Below are 15,960 nucleotides of genomic sequence, written 5' to 3' on the forward strand. Positions count from 1 at the left end.
GGATTTTAGATATTGTAAAATTAGAGATTGTGTGGCCAATATGAAAAAAAAAGTATATATACATTTTTTTATGAATTTATCATACATAGATATCCTTTTAAATCACGTGTTTTAACTAATAAATCGTTTTCATAAATAGTTGACATAAGAAAACAAGTTTGCGATTGTTTACTAAAATATATTACCCACTTCTATTTGAAGTTAAAAAGTCTAAAATAGCAGCCAAGTATAACAAATTTGGACAAGTAATCTCTATTTCTAACACTCCTAAATAAAGATAAAGGTCTTTAAATATTCAAATTCTGTTTTGAAACTAAATTTAAAGTAATCTATTTGATGAAAGAAATACATGTAGTAAAACGAAAAGTAATTATTACATCAAAACATAAGGTAAGCAGACAATAACCTTCGTCGCTACCATTTTTTGAATTACAAAACAAGAAATGAAGAAATGGTTACATTAATAAAGAAATAATGGTTATTCTAATTTTTTTTCCTATTTAGCCTGACCGAATTCAATAACAAATAATTATAAACAACCTGTTTTAATAAAACTTTAAAAAAAAGTCATTTCGTTTATTCAACTGAAAACCAAAAAAGAACATAATCCTTGTTCGCTTAATTCTGAATCTAACTGAATTCGATTTGATTTACTAGTACAACGAAATTAACTCTTAAATTAACAAAATAAATTTTTTTTTTAAATATATAAATTAAAAAGTAGTGATTACATCGAAACAGAAAACCAACAAGCTGCGTTGCTATCCCTTTCTAAACCCTTACTAAATTACAAAACTCAATATTTTAAAAACTACAAAATAAATCAAGAAACCTAAACGATAAACACTTGAAGTGGGAGTCAAACATGAGTTTTATATTATATGAAACAAGAAAACAATAAAAATAAAAAATGTCATCAGGGGTGGAAGATAATAGTCGATGGAGCAGTAGTAGTTAGGATATTGTTTGCATTGTATTATTATTATTATTATTATTATTATTATTATTATTATTATTATTATTATACAAATAGGTAATTGTAATATAAGCATTCCAATTGGACACATCTTGTCACTAACCATTTAATCACCAATATATTCATTCCAAAGAGCCGTGCCGTATATCTTCTTCATATCTGACTGGCTGACCAACTGACAGCAAAATCTACCGAGTGGGATGCGTGTTCGATCCTACTCCTTAACCTTATTCTTTGACCGGTAACATCTCTATGTCACTTTCAGTTTGGTACATAATAATAATACAATGCAAACAATATCCTAAAGAAAAGCAACAAAATTTGTTAAAAGTTTATTTAAAGAAAAGCAACACTTGGAAGCAGTTGGGTTTGGTCCCGGTGCGGGCTGATTATAACCGCGGTTGGGGTGTGGCATTTAAGTCATTTGGCAATAAATTAGTTGTGATCGGGGCGTCAACAATCTTGACGTCAAGAAGCTCGATGGCGATTTATACGTGTAGCCCGGACGCGGAGTCTGATTGCTTGCCGGAATGGGAATTACTTGACAACAACATTCAGCTGAGTCATTTCATTATGAATTGTTGTGTGATGGTAGCTTGAGAAGATGTGTGATAAATAAATAACATCAGTTGACTTTCTAGAGTCAAGATTGATTGTACTTTAGTGTAAAGAAGTAATTGGTTTGTTCACTCAACCTTTGATGTATTTATGACATTATCCATGTTGTAGTTCTTGTATGGGGGTGAAATTGAAAGCATGTTTCAAGAATTCATGTTTATTTTGAAAAAAAGATTAATAATAATAATAATAATAGAAGAAGAAGAAAGTCCAACAAAATTATATTTGGTCAAATGAAACCTTAATCTTTTTTTTCTACATGTAAATAAGAATTAAACCAAGATAATGTGATTGTATTAGATTGTTAATGATGTAGGGGGGTTACATGAGGTGTGTCAATATAGAGTTAGACAATGCGTGGCACACTCGGACATTTTACGACATGTGGCGCCTAGTCAGTTTTTAGGCATTTTGCAAAAAGTTGGCGTAGTGGGAAAAATGCCTCAAAACGCCTCTCTCTCCTCCCTCTCTCTCTACCTCTCACTCACAAAACCCTCAAAACTTGTGTCATACTAGCGTTATGTACATAATGCTTACCACCATAATGTCATCCATAATGCCTGAGGAGGCGGTGTTCTCAAGCATTATGACTCCAAAACACCACATAATGTCATCCACTATAAATGGTTTATTGACCATCATATTACAAGATCAATTCGTACACTATTACCTAATGAAATGATGGTCTAATGCTCCCCACAAGCTAGTGAGCCTTTTATTTTGCTTGAAATGTCAAACTAAATATTAAAGACAAATTATTTTTTGTCTCCAACCTGATCCATCCCACTAAAGCCCAACAACCATGTCTTGGCCCAGGCCAAGCCTAAGCTCAAGACTTTCCACGTCACCAACTTTTGATATTACTTTTTATATGACGCAAACGAACCGAATATTTGGTGAATTGTTCAACGGTAAGTTCGTTTAGGTTCTTTTGTTTAATAAATGAATGAACATGAACAGGAAATTTCGTTCGATTAACTAAATGAATGAACATGAACAATGACCATATTCTTTAAATTGTATTCAAGAACATTCGATAATGTGTTCATTTACGTATGTTTATGTTTGTTCATTAAAGATTTTAATACTTTTTAATAACTTTTATGATCTCATCATATAGATTTAAGCAAATTATTAACTATAAAAACAAAAATTTAACATATGAAAAATATCATTTGAGTACGATTGTGAAAAGAAAAAACAATAACACAAACTTAGTAGCCAGACTAAACAATTGACACTGACTATTCCGGTTACTCAACTAAAATAAAATATTGTTTGTGTTCGTGAACCGTTCACGAACCAGTTTATTCACTTCACAAATGAAAACGAACATGAAATTCCGTTCAGTTAGTTGTTCGTGAACAATCCGTTTATCATATAAAAACTTAACCGACAAAAAAGAACAAGACCTTGTTCGATTTGATTCGTTTACAACCCTACTTTCATGTAACAAAAGAATAAAAAAAAGAGAAACCGAAACCGAAAAAAATATCATTAGAAACCAAACCGGACCGGGACCGGGACCAGGACCGGGTTTATACAGCCATCCAAGAACCGGACGGGAAATAAACTAAATCTGGTACAATATTATTATTATTATTATTAACAAATACATAACTCTCGATCTACACTCACTCTGGAAACTGAAACTGAAACCTGAAACACCATCTCGTAAGCACACTCACAGATCTCTTATCTTATAATAATTCGATTCTATTTTCATGATCTAGTATTAATTTTCGATTCAAATCTCATATGTGTTTTTTTAACCAATTTGCATGTTATTTGTTTTGCAATTTAGGATTTGAATGGAAATTGAATCAGCATTGTGATAATTGGGGTTTAAAAATTAATCAATTTATATAAACTCATGTCTGGAAACAACAACACTAATCCCCAAAAGAACCCTAATTCCCAATTCATGCCAAAACAATTTCAACTCTCCCAGTTTTCCGCCGCCCAGGCGCACGCCCAAGCCATCGCGCATGCACAGTTTAACGCGCAGGCGAAAGCCGCAGCCCATGCTCAAGCCAACCATGCCCAATTCCAAGCCCAGCTTCAGGCTCAAGGACTGTCTATTAACCAGTCCCATGGACCTTTAGCTACTAGTTCACCCCCGTTTCAAGGATCGGCCAAACGTGTGCCGTCGAAACCACTTGGACGGCCGCCCGGCGTGTCGAACGCGAATACCGTTTCTCCGATGCGGATGATGGAGCTTACGCCAGCTGCTCGTCATAAGAAGAAACAGAAGACGCTGGGTAAACAGTTGCAGGAACGAGTGGCGGCGATTCTGCCGTCGTCGGCTTTGTATACGCAGCTTCTTGAGTTTGAGTCACGGGTGGACGCGGCGTTAATGAGAAAGAAGATAGATATCCAAGAAGCTATGAAAGATCCGCCTTCGATTCAGAAAACGCTTAGAATATATGTTTTTAACACGTTTGCGAACCAGACTAACACGGTTTCCAAAATGCCGAATGCTGAACCGCCTTCTTGGACGATGAAGATAATAGGGAGAATATTGGAAGAAGGAATGGATCCTGATCAGGCTGGTTTGATGCCGCAGCCAAACCCGATGTACCCGAAGTTTTCGTCTTTCTTTAAGAGGGTTACTATCGCACTGGACCAAAAACTGTATCCCGATAGTCATATGATCGTGTGGGATGGTTCTAGAGCACCGACGCCTCATGAAGGGTTTGAAGTCAAAAGAAAGGGTGATAAGGAGTTTAGTGTGAATATATGGTTAGAAATGAGTTATCTGCCTGAGAAGTTTAAACTTTCGTCTCAGCTGATGGAAGTTCTTGGAGTTGAAGTTGGTACCCGAGCGAGAATTATTTCTGCCATCTGGCAATACGTGAAAGCTAGAAAGTTACAAAATGCAGATGATCCGTCTTATTTTAATTGTGATCCGCCGCTTCTTGAAGTATTCGGTGAAGAAAAAGTGAAATTCTGCATGCTGTCACAAAAGATTTCAACCCATTTGTCTCCACCACAACCGATACATTTGGAGCATAAGATCAAGCTCTCGGGAAACAGTCCAGCTGGCAATGCGTGTTATGATGTGGTGGTGGATGTGCCACTTATAGTACAAAAAGATTTGAATGCTTTATTGTCTAATAATGAAAAAATTAAAGAAATCGAAGGATGTGACGAGGCGATATGTACAACAATAAGAAAGATAAACGAGCATCGCAAAAGACGGGCTTTTTTTCTTGGATTTAGCGAGTCACCTGTCGAGTTTATTGATGCTTTGATTGAATCCCAAGGTAAAGATTTGAAGACTCTGGCAGGGGAAGCAAGCCGTAATGCTGAAAAGGAAAGTCAGGCCGATTTCTATAACCAGCCTTGGTAATTCACCATTTTGTTTACGTACTATATCGTCTTTATATGCGTATTTCTTGTGCTTTATTTAATGCCTTATTAAATATTGATTGCAACTTAATACTATATATAGCCTACTGTTGCTGTTACGATGGGTTTAAATGTGATTTTGTCATTTCTAAATCTTATGTAATTGTGGTTTTGTGAATGTGTAGGATTGAAGATGCAGTCATCCGTTATCTGAATCGCAGACCAGCTAAGATGGCACATCATTAGTTTGGAAATATGCTGATGGAACATGGGTAAAATGGTAATTGCTCTTTGAATGTGCTAGCAAACGTTTTCCGGTGTATCAGCAGTGTTGCTGCATATTACTAGTTAGAACATCTTTACTTCTGGTCATGTCTGGTATTCTAGCTTAGAAATTACTGTCTCTTTTGTCACCAAATGAAAATTTTAAAATCTAAGAAAGTAAGAATAGTTTTGTTCCACGATCATCATGGATTCATACTTATTATTATTCTTTTTATTATTTTGTTTCTTTTTTTTTTGTAGAATGTGGATATTTATACTGAGTTGTGTATCAAGTACGTTCATATTTTGAATAAGTCCGTAAGCACTAGTTGTCGTGTGACGTTAATTACACTTCTTTTCTACAAAAATAAATTATAAAAAAGTTATATCAATATGTATTGAAACTAGACTGATAATTCAACCGGTGAATTCAGTGGTCCACTATTTTTTAACCGGTTAAGCTGAATAGAATGACCGACAAATGATCTTCCTAGGCATCAGCTGTTTTCATCGGTATTGCGCTGTTGTAATTGGCTTAGCTCTTTTAGCTGTGTGTATTATTCACTACCTTGTGTAATTTAGAGAATCACCAAGGTTATTTGTTATGTGTGCGGTAAACAGTTGGGGTGGATGACGTGGCATGTGCAATGCTGCAGCAAACACCACGCCACCCCTTAAACTCTGCGAATTGATGTGGTGGGAGTCACCACCAACGCTCGTCACTCAAACCACAAAATTTGACCATTGCTGGCAAGATTGTAATTGTGTATAGAAAATAGTGACTTATTGCACAGCGGTTTTAAATTTATAAGAATGATAATTATTAACCAACTACATACACAGATATAGATAAGTGCACCTATCGCACAGGTAATGTAACAATGTAACTAGGGAAGGAACCAAACATGGACTCGTGAACACGATTCACAGACTTCTAATACTAGACCTTTATCGCCTATGACTTTCTAAATTCTAATAGCAAGTCATCTATGGATGAGGATGCACCGAAGGAGGTGAGGCCTCTATTTCTGTTTATGAGCATGCAACGTATGAAGATTGAAAGAATCAAGCCTCTGTTTCTGTTAATGAACATGCAAGAATCAATTCGAAAACTTGTCCATTTCCTTCCGAACACTTTTTAGGAGTTTTACGTGTAGATCTCTAACAAGATTTCGCGAGCAAATATGTGGGCTATTCATGCACACATTTTTCAATCAAAACTCGATCATCAATGAAATATTATCAAGGAAATTTTCAAAAGGGTGGCATGCCCATGCATAAAAATTAATTTATGTTACAAAAACCAGTAACAAAATGAGAATCACTCCTGAAATTTGTAGTACAAGATTGCAGAAATAGTGCAGGGATAGTCAGATATTTTACCACCCCTGATCGTCTTATTGCATGCTTCTGTGTTTGTCTACCTTTACAGTTTACATGCTTGAATGCCTCACTTGCACATGAACACGATGCCATGATGTGTTTAGAATCCCTCTCAAGTTCCAGATGTCTTCAACCTTTTCAGGTTGAACATTTGCAGCGATGTCTATCTGCTCATTAATATTTTAAAAAATATATACAATGGAAATGAGTTATGCAATCAGAAAGAGAGATGACATACTGCTTTGGCAACTATAACTGTATTGGAGTGTACATCAGCCTCTGTTTCAAAAAGAACCCATGCCCATTTATCACTTTTTTCATCATCAGCTATGTATTTAATGCCTGGTCTTTGGTATCTAGTAGCTTCCTTCCAGGTTTTACCATCATCAGTGGATATATCAACCCGTTCAATTCCACGCCCACCTCCTGAAACCGCATACCCTTTTATAGCTATCTGCAGAAAACATTTATAAATCAAGACAAATAACATTACTTAAAACACATGGGTACTGTAGTTTACCAACCTTTCCGTTCCTCCCCACATTTACATCCTCCAAGGAGCATATTGCACTCTGCCAATAAGCAACCCACAAATGAAGTCAGAAATCTAGATTCTTACCACTCATGATAGCATATGCTAGTTGTCATAAAATCATAAAATATACTGGAATACTGGATTTGTAAGCGAAGTTGCTGAACAATAAAATTTCAATATGAAGTGACAATCAACATTGTATCCTTGGAGATACAGAGGTGTCAACTTCAACCTATTTAATTGTAGATGGGTCAATTTGAGTTATGCATTCTCTCTAATGAGTCCAGCTCGAAAAATAAACAAAATAGCTTAATAAAAAATGGGCCGGTCATTGTTCAAAGAGTTGTTTTTAATGTGCACCTTAAAATCAGTTTATTCAAACAATAAGATTATTATTGAAATATTCTAATTTCACACACTATTTATTTTCGAAAATTCACAAACATTTAGAACAGACTGTTTCAGGTCCCACAGATTCACAGGTCAGCGCTACCTTAAATAAGCACCTTAATACCGCTAGCTAAAAATCCTTTGGTTCCAGCTGCTTATGACTAGTACAAAAAAGAATCACTTTTAACCATTTACCCAACCCGCCAATTAGACCTCTATTTGGAATTAATAAGACATATCGTGCTTTTGAAGGAAGAAGCACCTGTACAGGGAAATCCATTTGTGGCCTCCTGGTCGACCAGTCAATGTTGTCCCAGTTTACTGAAGGCAGAAACATTTTATAGTCTTTTTGCATAAAGAATCCCTGGAAAAATAGCAACAAAGTATAGTCTAAGGAAACACAAAGAAGGGCATATAATTTCACTGTTAACAATAATAATATCAGTCAAACTAACCTGGCAGACTTGGGAGTCTATGTTGATCTTATCCAGCCACTTCACGGAACGAGCACCAATAACCCCTGGGACAACTACTCTCAGTGGATACCCATGATCCCTGTTGAGTGTCTAGTACAGTTTGACAAACCAATAAGTAAAACTAAAGCTAACTACAAAAATAAAATATGCAGAAAGATTATGTATTTAGTAATACCTCTCCATTCATTTCATAAGCAAGCAAAACATCAGCTTCAGGATTTGTTGCTTGAATTAATGGAATCGATGCCTTGTAAGGACCTCCATTTTCTTCCTACAATCAAGCGAGAAACCATGAATAAAATAAGTTGGAATCGGAATATAACACTAAAAGTTCCCTTGAACAAGTGATACAAACCTTGCACTTGTCAACACTCACAAACTCAACATGTTTTCCACCTGTTGGTGTGACACTTGTAAATTTGGATATACCAACTAATTCAAGAACATCTGCAAGTTTTGCCCCACCCCAAATTGCTGGAAAAAAAACACAAATTCAACAACTTTAATTCCAAAATAATCTAAAATTGTGGGATTGGAGACTAACCATTTCCTAAGGCAGAAACATCCCACCCGACTCCTTTTACAGTTCTGGTTTTGCTCATTGCAGTTCTTCTATTACCAGCGCACTGCATGAGGTTAAATTAAAGTTAAAACGGTGGTAACAAAAACCTATTTATTTGTGATTTGCCAATGACATCTTTTTGAACGTGAAATGAAAATAAGACCTGTAAAGTAGCAGTCACATTATATTTTGGAAGACTCCTGTAGTTCAAACAGCATAATGAGTTTTCTAAAACTAAATATCATGAATATAAATCTAACAGAACAGAGATCATTACTCACATAATATCCTTCATAAACAGCTCTTTTGGTTTCTCAATTAACCCAACAACAGAAACACTGTATCTGTTTATGAAATTGTATAATGTCAATATCAAAAGAAATTCAAAAATAAATCTCATAATCAGCGTTGTAAAAATCGGGATCAATAGGTGATTAATCGCTAAACGATGAGTTACTGATTAATTTTCAGCTAATTGGTGGGATTAACCATTTAACCGGTAGTCGGTCCTAGACGCCCAAATTGGACCTTTTTTTTTTGAGAAAGGACAATCTACTTTGGTTTTAACCCGTTAAACGCAGCTATTGATTTTTCTCATTAATTTGTTATGTTTAAGTTTATGTGAACTTTTATATGTGATTTTTCAAAACTTTATATACTTATTTAAGAAATCCAATCCTATTAATAGCTAGTCGGTACCCCAACGGTCGTCAATTACCACCTAGCTAGCGATGTCTACAACACTGCTCATCGTAAAAACAATTGTAATCGAGACCTTTCGATGTCATCAATAACAGGAATCGGTCCATGATTTCTCTTGTAGAGCAACTACGTAGGCGTCACATACGAAGAAACCAAGGCCTGACGTGGCGGCTCGGCGTTAAACGGCTCCTGTACCAAAACTAATCAATCTAACAAGCGAATAGATAAGTTCAATATCTGATCCAAAGCGTACGCACGCATAATTAATCCAGTATCTATAATAACTGAATGATCACACACTGCATGACAATCGAACTCTACAGATGAGTTCCACACGCTAATTCAAGTCGTAAATTAGGGTTTGAAACGAATGAAAGCAATAACGGATAATAATTGTAAAAGTAAAATATAGCTAGCTTGCCTTAGCATTGATTTTGAGAGCCGGATGACGTGGAGGTTCTTCAGAATAATTAGATGGTGCTCTGATTCCTGGCATTTTTATTATTTCCTTTAATGGATGGATTCTGCTGCTTGTGTGAGTGTGAAAGATGGTAATGATGAAGAAATAGAAAACGTGAAGTCGGACAAGCCAAGGACAAGGTGAATGTGGAATCTACAAGATTCTGTAGAGGTTAGTGGACGGTGTAGATGTGTTTCAGGAAAAATGAAGGGTGAGATGAATGGCTGTCAGATGGCTGTGAGGAAAGCATTCGTACTTTAGTAACTAGCATTAGGCGGTTATTGCATTCTGTGGGCTGGGCTGTCTTGTTGTAATATACTAAACAGTGCCCGCGCGTTGCTGCGTGCTTGAGTAACTTATCTCTTTGTATTGGTTTGTAGTGTTTGACGTGGTGTATAATGGGTTATCAGTGCAATCACATTTTTGCATTTTCATTTGTTTTGTGTGTGTGTGGATGGGGGTGCGCACTAAAATATTAATGGATGCATATATATTTGTTAATATTCTTGCTTGTCAGTTTGTAAGGCACCAAGTAGAAACTTTTTGTTTATGCAAGTTAAGTAACGGTTACTTTATAACATCATCAATCCAATATATATGCATACACCAGTATACATGTGCACAACCAGCTCGCGTATGCCCACCTCTTTACCCATTCTATCATTCGTGAACAGGCAACTTAATTGACTTTAGTTTGAGTATCTCTTTCATCTCTTAGATAAATTTCAACTATAACTACTCACCAATTAACACACATTCAATCCTTTATGCTGATTAAAATTTCAAAACCTGCCATCAACAATGATTTTATCTGCTTAAATTAAGGACATTTATTTACAAATAAAAAAAATAATGACATCAAACATTACAAGTACTCAAAGTGGTAAGGTATAGCCGTCCCATAAGATATGGTAATTCTTGTCATCTCTTCAACTTTACAACTTTCCTAGGGTTTGTGATCAAAGTAGAAAAAACACCATAAACAATACCATATGCAATCTCCATGAAGATATTAGTGGACTCAAAGGGTAGTTCACATAAATTGAGAATAAGGTTTTGGTTCATAAGATAAATATTAAAAATAGCAGTAACAAACATAAGATAAAAGTGAAACAATCCAAATAGTTAGTAAGATAGCAAGACATGACATTTATTAATAGAACCTCAACGAACGGTATTATTTTAAAATAATGTTACGCCTGACATGTCATCTTCAGATACAATGAGTGTTGTCCTTGGTAGAAACATGTTTTTCCTTGGTGTTCCCCAATAGCTATCTCAGCGTCTATCACGTTACACTTGAACGCTTTGCATATTAGCCTTGTTCCCTTAATTTCGATATTGGTCACTTGATAAAGTGTCAGTTTCATTTCTTAAATATATAATATGAATATAAACTAATGAGTTATTATTATAATTTGTATGTGTGTAAGAGTGGTTAATAGTCCACGAAGAGAACTTGGCATGCAACCATGTTATAACACTTTTACTTGGAATTAATGTTCATTACTCCATGCAGATCAGAAAGAATATATATTTGACCATTCCTAACCCAATCCACCGCCCATCCATGTTGACCCATGGACAATCACAATTCGAGTTTTATTCACACACATGCTACATCACCAAAAATTGAAATTTAACGTGTCACCCTATTCATTATACTCTTATCAGATTTAGTTAGAAAATAGTCAAATTTTATTATTGATATTTCTAAGACAATTTAGTTAGTGTAAAATGATGTAATGATGTGATTTAGAAAATATACTGCTTTTTTTTATACTCGAATGCATCTACACAAAATTAACAATAAGGTTTTGATTCATAAAGTAAAATATCAATAACATAAGATATAAGTGATACAATCCACGTAGTTAGTAAGATAGCAATACCGAAAATATTTTTAAAATAACCTCAGCAAACGACATTATTTCAAAAGCAACGTTACGCCTGACGTCTGCAGATATGATGGGTGTGATACTTTAGTGGAAACACTCTTTTTTCCTTGGTGTTCCTGATAGCGATGTTAATGTCAATCGCGTTATGCTTGAATGCCTTGCATATAGCCTTGTTCTCTTGCCTATGACGTTTGATAGGGCAATGTTTCTTAGCAACATGATAGGACATACGATCTTTAACCGTAGTTTAGTTGTGTTTGAAGTGGGTGTGGGTGTTGCTAACAACCAACATGTAATGCCCCGAACCCGGTAGCCCTACTTTCGCGTCGGATTTACTCATAAACACAGTTCTTACAAATCAGAGTTCATTAAAACTTTCGCGAAATATAAAAACTTTCATGAAACGTTACAGCAATCCAAAACTTGCCTTAATTAAACATTCTTGTCTTTCAAAATAAACGTCAATTACATTAAAACATTTTGAGTCTTCAGATGCCAGTCTCCTATTCGCCCACCATGTGCCCGCTCAAGCTAACTGTCTCATTCTACTCACCTGCGTGCATACTAAAAGTCAGCTACGCTGAGTGAGTTCTAGTTAATCAAGCAACTTATCATACAACCACTACATACAATATATACGTATCCGAAGACACATAGTCCACAGTCTAACATGCCACTGCTTAACCACTTAATTACCCCTACAGCTTAGCCACTTATGCCACTATATGCCACTTGATGCCACTTTAATAACGAATATCGTTATGCCACTTTGCCACTTTAATAACGAAGACACGTATAGGCTTACCCTACCACGTACTATCGTCATGCCACTAACACTCTTACTAGACTCTGCCACTTCTATCACAATCTACCCCTACTTGTCTACAGCACACTTTATATCAATACAATATTTACATAATAAGCAAGTCACATCATAGAATACATACACACTAACAACCACTTGACAATCACTATCCTTTGCGATACGTGCAATATCCGAAGATCGTTCACGTACCGACAAGCATTACATAATAGCTACTCGTATAACATCTATACACTTACCACTTAAGGTAAGTGTATTCACACTTTCACATCTAACCTGCTTACCTTACCACTTAGCCTCTTATTTACACCTACCACCTTGCCACTTTGCCACTTTAATAACGTATAACGTTATGCCACTTTGCCACTTTAATAACGTATAACGTTATGCCACTTTGCCACTTTAATAACGTAAAACGTTATGCCACTTTGCCACTTTAATAACGTATAACGTTATGCCACTTTAATAACGTAAAACGTTATGCCACTTTGCCACTTTGATAACGTAAAACGTTATGCCACTTTGCCACTTTAATAACGAAGGCACGTATAGGCTTACCCTACCACGTACTATCGTTATGTCACTAACACTCTTACTAGACTCTTGCCACTTCTAACACGCTCTACCTCTACTTGTCTACAACACGCTTCATATCATTTACATAATAAGCAAGTCACATCAACAATCATACACACATAATAACGATGGCACGTACAGGCTTTCCCTATCACGCGCTCACGTTATGCCACTAACACCCTTACTAGACTCTTGCCACTTTTAACACACTCTACCTCTACCTGCCTATATCACACTTCATATCAGTTCAGTATTTACGTAATAAACAAGTCACATCATAACATTCATACACACTATCAACCACTTGGAATTTACTATCCTTGGCGATACGTGCAATATCCGAAGATCGTTCACGTACCGACAAGCATTATAAAACATATACTTCATATAACATCTATAGCATACACTTACCACTTAAGGTAAGTGTATTCACACTTCACATCGAGTATGCACACAGCCCCGAAAACATAACAAGGAATGGGGCTAGAAACTCACCTGAACTCTGCTTCTTCCTCCGATAGTTGTAAATCCCTTATTTAACTGAGCTCGGCTGACTTTTTGAGCTTGTTTGGATCTCGTTTAACTTGTTTAATCACAACTAATCGCTCACCCTCTCTCGGATCTTGTTTGTTCCTCTCCTCGGCCGCTGGCGGTGTATGTGGTGTGTGTGTTTTGGGTGTGTGTAAAGATATGGATAAATGGATTGAATGGAAAGGATTGGGGTTTAAGGAGGTATTTATACTCCCTCAAGCCCATGGACCGAAGGCCCATATTTCCTTTTGGTCCATATCCAAACCCATCTAATTATCCTACTAAGTCTTCATATTATGCTGTTCCACTAACTCGTTTATTTCACCCGACAAAATAATATATTAAATATTACTTAGAAATTTTGGGATGTTACACAACATTGTTATTTTTGTTAATAAAAACAAACTGTATAAATTGTAGTTAAATCATATGAGTAATGAAATATGTTATGAGTGTCCCAGGGTCCAGTCCTTTTGGACATTTTGATAATGAATCCTTTCTTGAAGTAGAACTCGTGTTAGTGTTGCTTAGTGGTGTATGAGTTTTGCTTTTGTCATGGGCCATTCTTGGTGCGGGTTTTCTCATTTCATTAGTATCTTATCAAATATGTGTATCAAAATTGTGTATGTACCTAAATCTCTCAGAGGACATGGTTAGGGATAGGAATTCTTGGAGAAGTAGAATTAAAATTAAGGATTTTTAGGGAGAAATGAATACCTTAGGGGCCTCTATTTACCTTATTTTTGGTCACACACCATTATGATATTTTCTTTTCATATATATATATATATAGTATTATCATTTTTACTACGTGCTACTATCAATTATACTATAGTTGAACTTTGATTTCCTTTTATATTACCGCATACATATGTAGTCAAGAGCTAAGGGTCTCTCTGAAAGCCACCTCTCTATCCCATTGGATAGAGGTACGGTGTGCCTGCATCCCACCATTCCCAGACCCTACCTATAGCTTTGCTATTGGTGGGACTGCACTGGGTATGATTGATTCAATCAATGAATCAATCATACCCAGTGCAGTCCCACCAACAGCAAAGCTATAGGTAGGGTCTGGGGAGGGTGGGATGTAGGCACACCGTACCTCTATCCAAAGGGATAGAGAGGTGGCTTCCAGAGAGACCCTCAGCTCTAAAGTACATATATATGAAACAATACAAATGAAATTAAAGTTCAACAGTAATAATAATAGTAATAATAATAATAATAATATACTAATACTATATATATGGGAAGAATAATACTAATAATAATACTAATAATAATACAATATATGTGATCAAAATAAGGTAAATAGAAGCCCTAAGGAAATCATTTCTCCCTAAAATTCCTTAACTTTAATTCTACTTCTCCATGAATTCCTATCCTCAACCATGTCCTCAACCATATCCTCAACTGGGTATGATTGATTGATTGATATATATTGAAAATGGTATATGTACACAGTGGCGGATCCAGAAAATTTAGCCAGTGGGTGCAAACAAACGTTCAACCTATAACTCATCTATTCAAACTAAAACAAGTCAAAACAAAATGGGTCGGGTCAAACCGAAACGGATCGAGTAAAAATTTACATTAAAAAAACTACGTATAGAAAGCTAAACCAAATAATCATTCACCATAAGACAACAAATATCACATGCCTTTTGAATTTGAAGAAAAAAGCATTATTTTTTTTAAACAGAAGATCGAAACTGGTTACTGGACTTGCGGTTGCAGAATTCAAATACAGAAAAAATAAATTAACAAGTGATGAACCATGAATCATGAATGTTTGTGTTATATTAGAATAAAATCAAGAATTCGAAATCACAATTTACATAATAAATCTAACCTGAGTGTCACATGAGAAGCCACCGTTGCCCTAGTCTGTTAGTCTTCGACTAATTCCAAAATTTCAATTAAAGTGGTTGAACAATTAACTAATATGGGCTTAATTGTTATTGTTTATAACAAAATTAATTTTGGGCTTAAAAATTTTGGCTTAAAATTTAAAAAGTTAAGTTTGTGGCACTAAAATTTTTCTGGATGGGTCACTAAATTTATTTTGAATGGGTCACTTGGGTCTTTGAATTTAATATATTACAAATTTATAAAATAAACTATCGACTTGAGTGGGTGCAAACACTCCCCCTGGCTGATCACTGGATCCGCCCCTGCATGTACATATTTAAGATGTAAGGGAAGAATAGGCACTCATGGGTATTACTCATGCATCAGTCAATCATGTATTGTCACCTCATTTCTACCCTTAATTACCCGTAAATCACAAATTACCGGCAACACCTACCCACAAGTACACAAAAACTTTATTAATTCATTTTAATTATTCAATGGTCAACAATGAATCAATTTTGTGTGGCAAACATTTGTCATGAAATGAAGTCACGCACCTCA

General features: G+C 35.6%; 2 protein-coding genes across 3 annotated transcripts; one reads left to right on the plus strand and one right to left on the minus strand.

Moving 5' to 3' along the window:
- Window positions 1-3,242: 3,242 nt before the first annotated feature.
- On the plus strand, window positions 3,243-5,323 carry LOC143572012 (SWI/SNF complex component SNF12 homolog). The gene is made up of 3 exons (XM_077057284.1): window positions 3,243-3,268; window positions 3,399-4,942; window positions 5,131-5,323. Exons 2-3 carry the CDS (start codon window positions 3,468-3,470, stop codon window positions 5,189-5,191), a joined length of 1,536 nt encoding a protein of 511 aa, XP_076913399.1. The 5' UTR covers window positions 3,243-3,268; window positions 3,399-3,467; the 3' UTR covers window positions 5,192-5,323.
- Window positions 5,324-6,464: 1,141 nt separating this feature from the next.
- LOC143572013 (sulfite oxidase-like) lies at window positions 6,465-9,619 on the minus strand. 2 transcript variants are annotated; one of them, XM_077057285.1, is made up of 11 exons: window positions 9,331-9,619; window positions 8,837-8,899; window positions 8,719-8,755; window positions 8,538-8,619; window positions 8,349-8,467; window positions 8,169-8,264; window positions 7,973-8,083; window positions 7,780-7,881; window positions 7,117-7,164; window positions 6,827-7,046; window positions 6,465-6,755 (listed from the first exon to the last, which is right to left on the minus strand). In XM_077057285.1, the coding sequence occupies exons 2-11, from the start codon at window positions 8,848-8,850 to the stop codon at window positions 6,643-6,645; spliced, it is 942 nt and encodes a 313-aa protein (XP_076913400.1). In that variant the 5' UTR covers window positions 8,851-8,899; window positions 9,331-9,619; the 3' UTR covers window positions 6,465-6,642. The 2 variants fall into 2 exon arrangements, with proteins under 2 accessions (XP_076913400.1, XP_076913401.1); XM_077057286.1 differs by lacking the exons at window positions 8,719-8,755; window positions 8,837-8,899; window positions 9,331-9,619 and having other exon boundaries at window positions 8,538-8,704.
- Between the last annotated feature and the right edge of the window lie 6,341 nt (window positions 9,620-15,960).

Source organism: Bidens hawaiensis, unplaced genomic scaffold (assembly GCF_021521415.1).
Source record: "Bidens hawaiensis isolate Kalapana, Puna unplaced genomic scaffold, B.hawaiensis_p1.1 tig00025700_1, whole genome shotgun sequence".
In the NCBI taxonomy this organism is placed as follows: domain Eukaryota; kingdom Viridiplantae; phylum Streptophyta; class Magnoliopsida; order Asterales; family Asteraceae; genus Bidens; species Bidens hawaiensis.

What these genes read in the sequence shown, in the direction of transcription:
- LOC143572012 (XM_077057284.1), top strand. Translation starts at nt 3,468, where the DNA reads ATGTCTGGAAACAACAACACTAATCCCCAAAAGAACCCTAATTCCCAA. An exon ending in GATTTCTATAACCAGCCTTG is followed by an intron (nt 4,943 to 5,130) that starts GTAATTCACCAT and finishes GTGAATGTGTAG; the next exon opens with GATTGAAGATGCAGTCATCC.
- LOC143572013 (XM_077057285.1), bottom strand. An exon ending in TGAGTGTTGACAAGTGCAAG is followed by an intron (nt 8,265 to 8,348) that starts GTTTGTATCACT and finishes GCTTGATTGTAG; the next exon opens with GAAGAAAATGGAGGTCCTTA. An exon ending in TATAGTTGCCAAAGCAGTAT is followed by an intron (nt 6,756 to 6,826) that starts GTCATCTCTCTT and finishes ATGAGCAGATAG; the next exon opens with ACATCGCTGCAAATGTTCAA.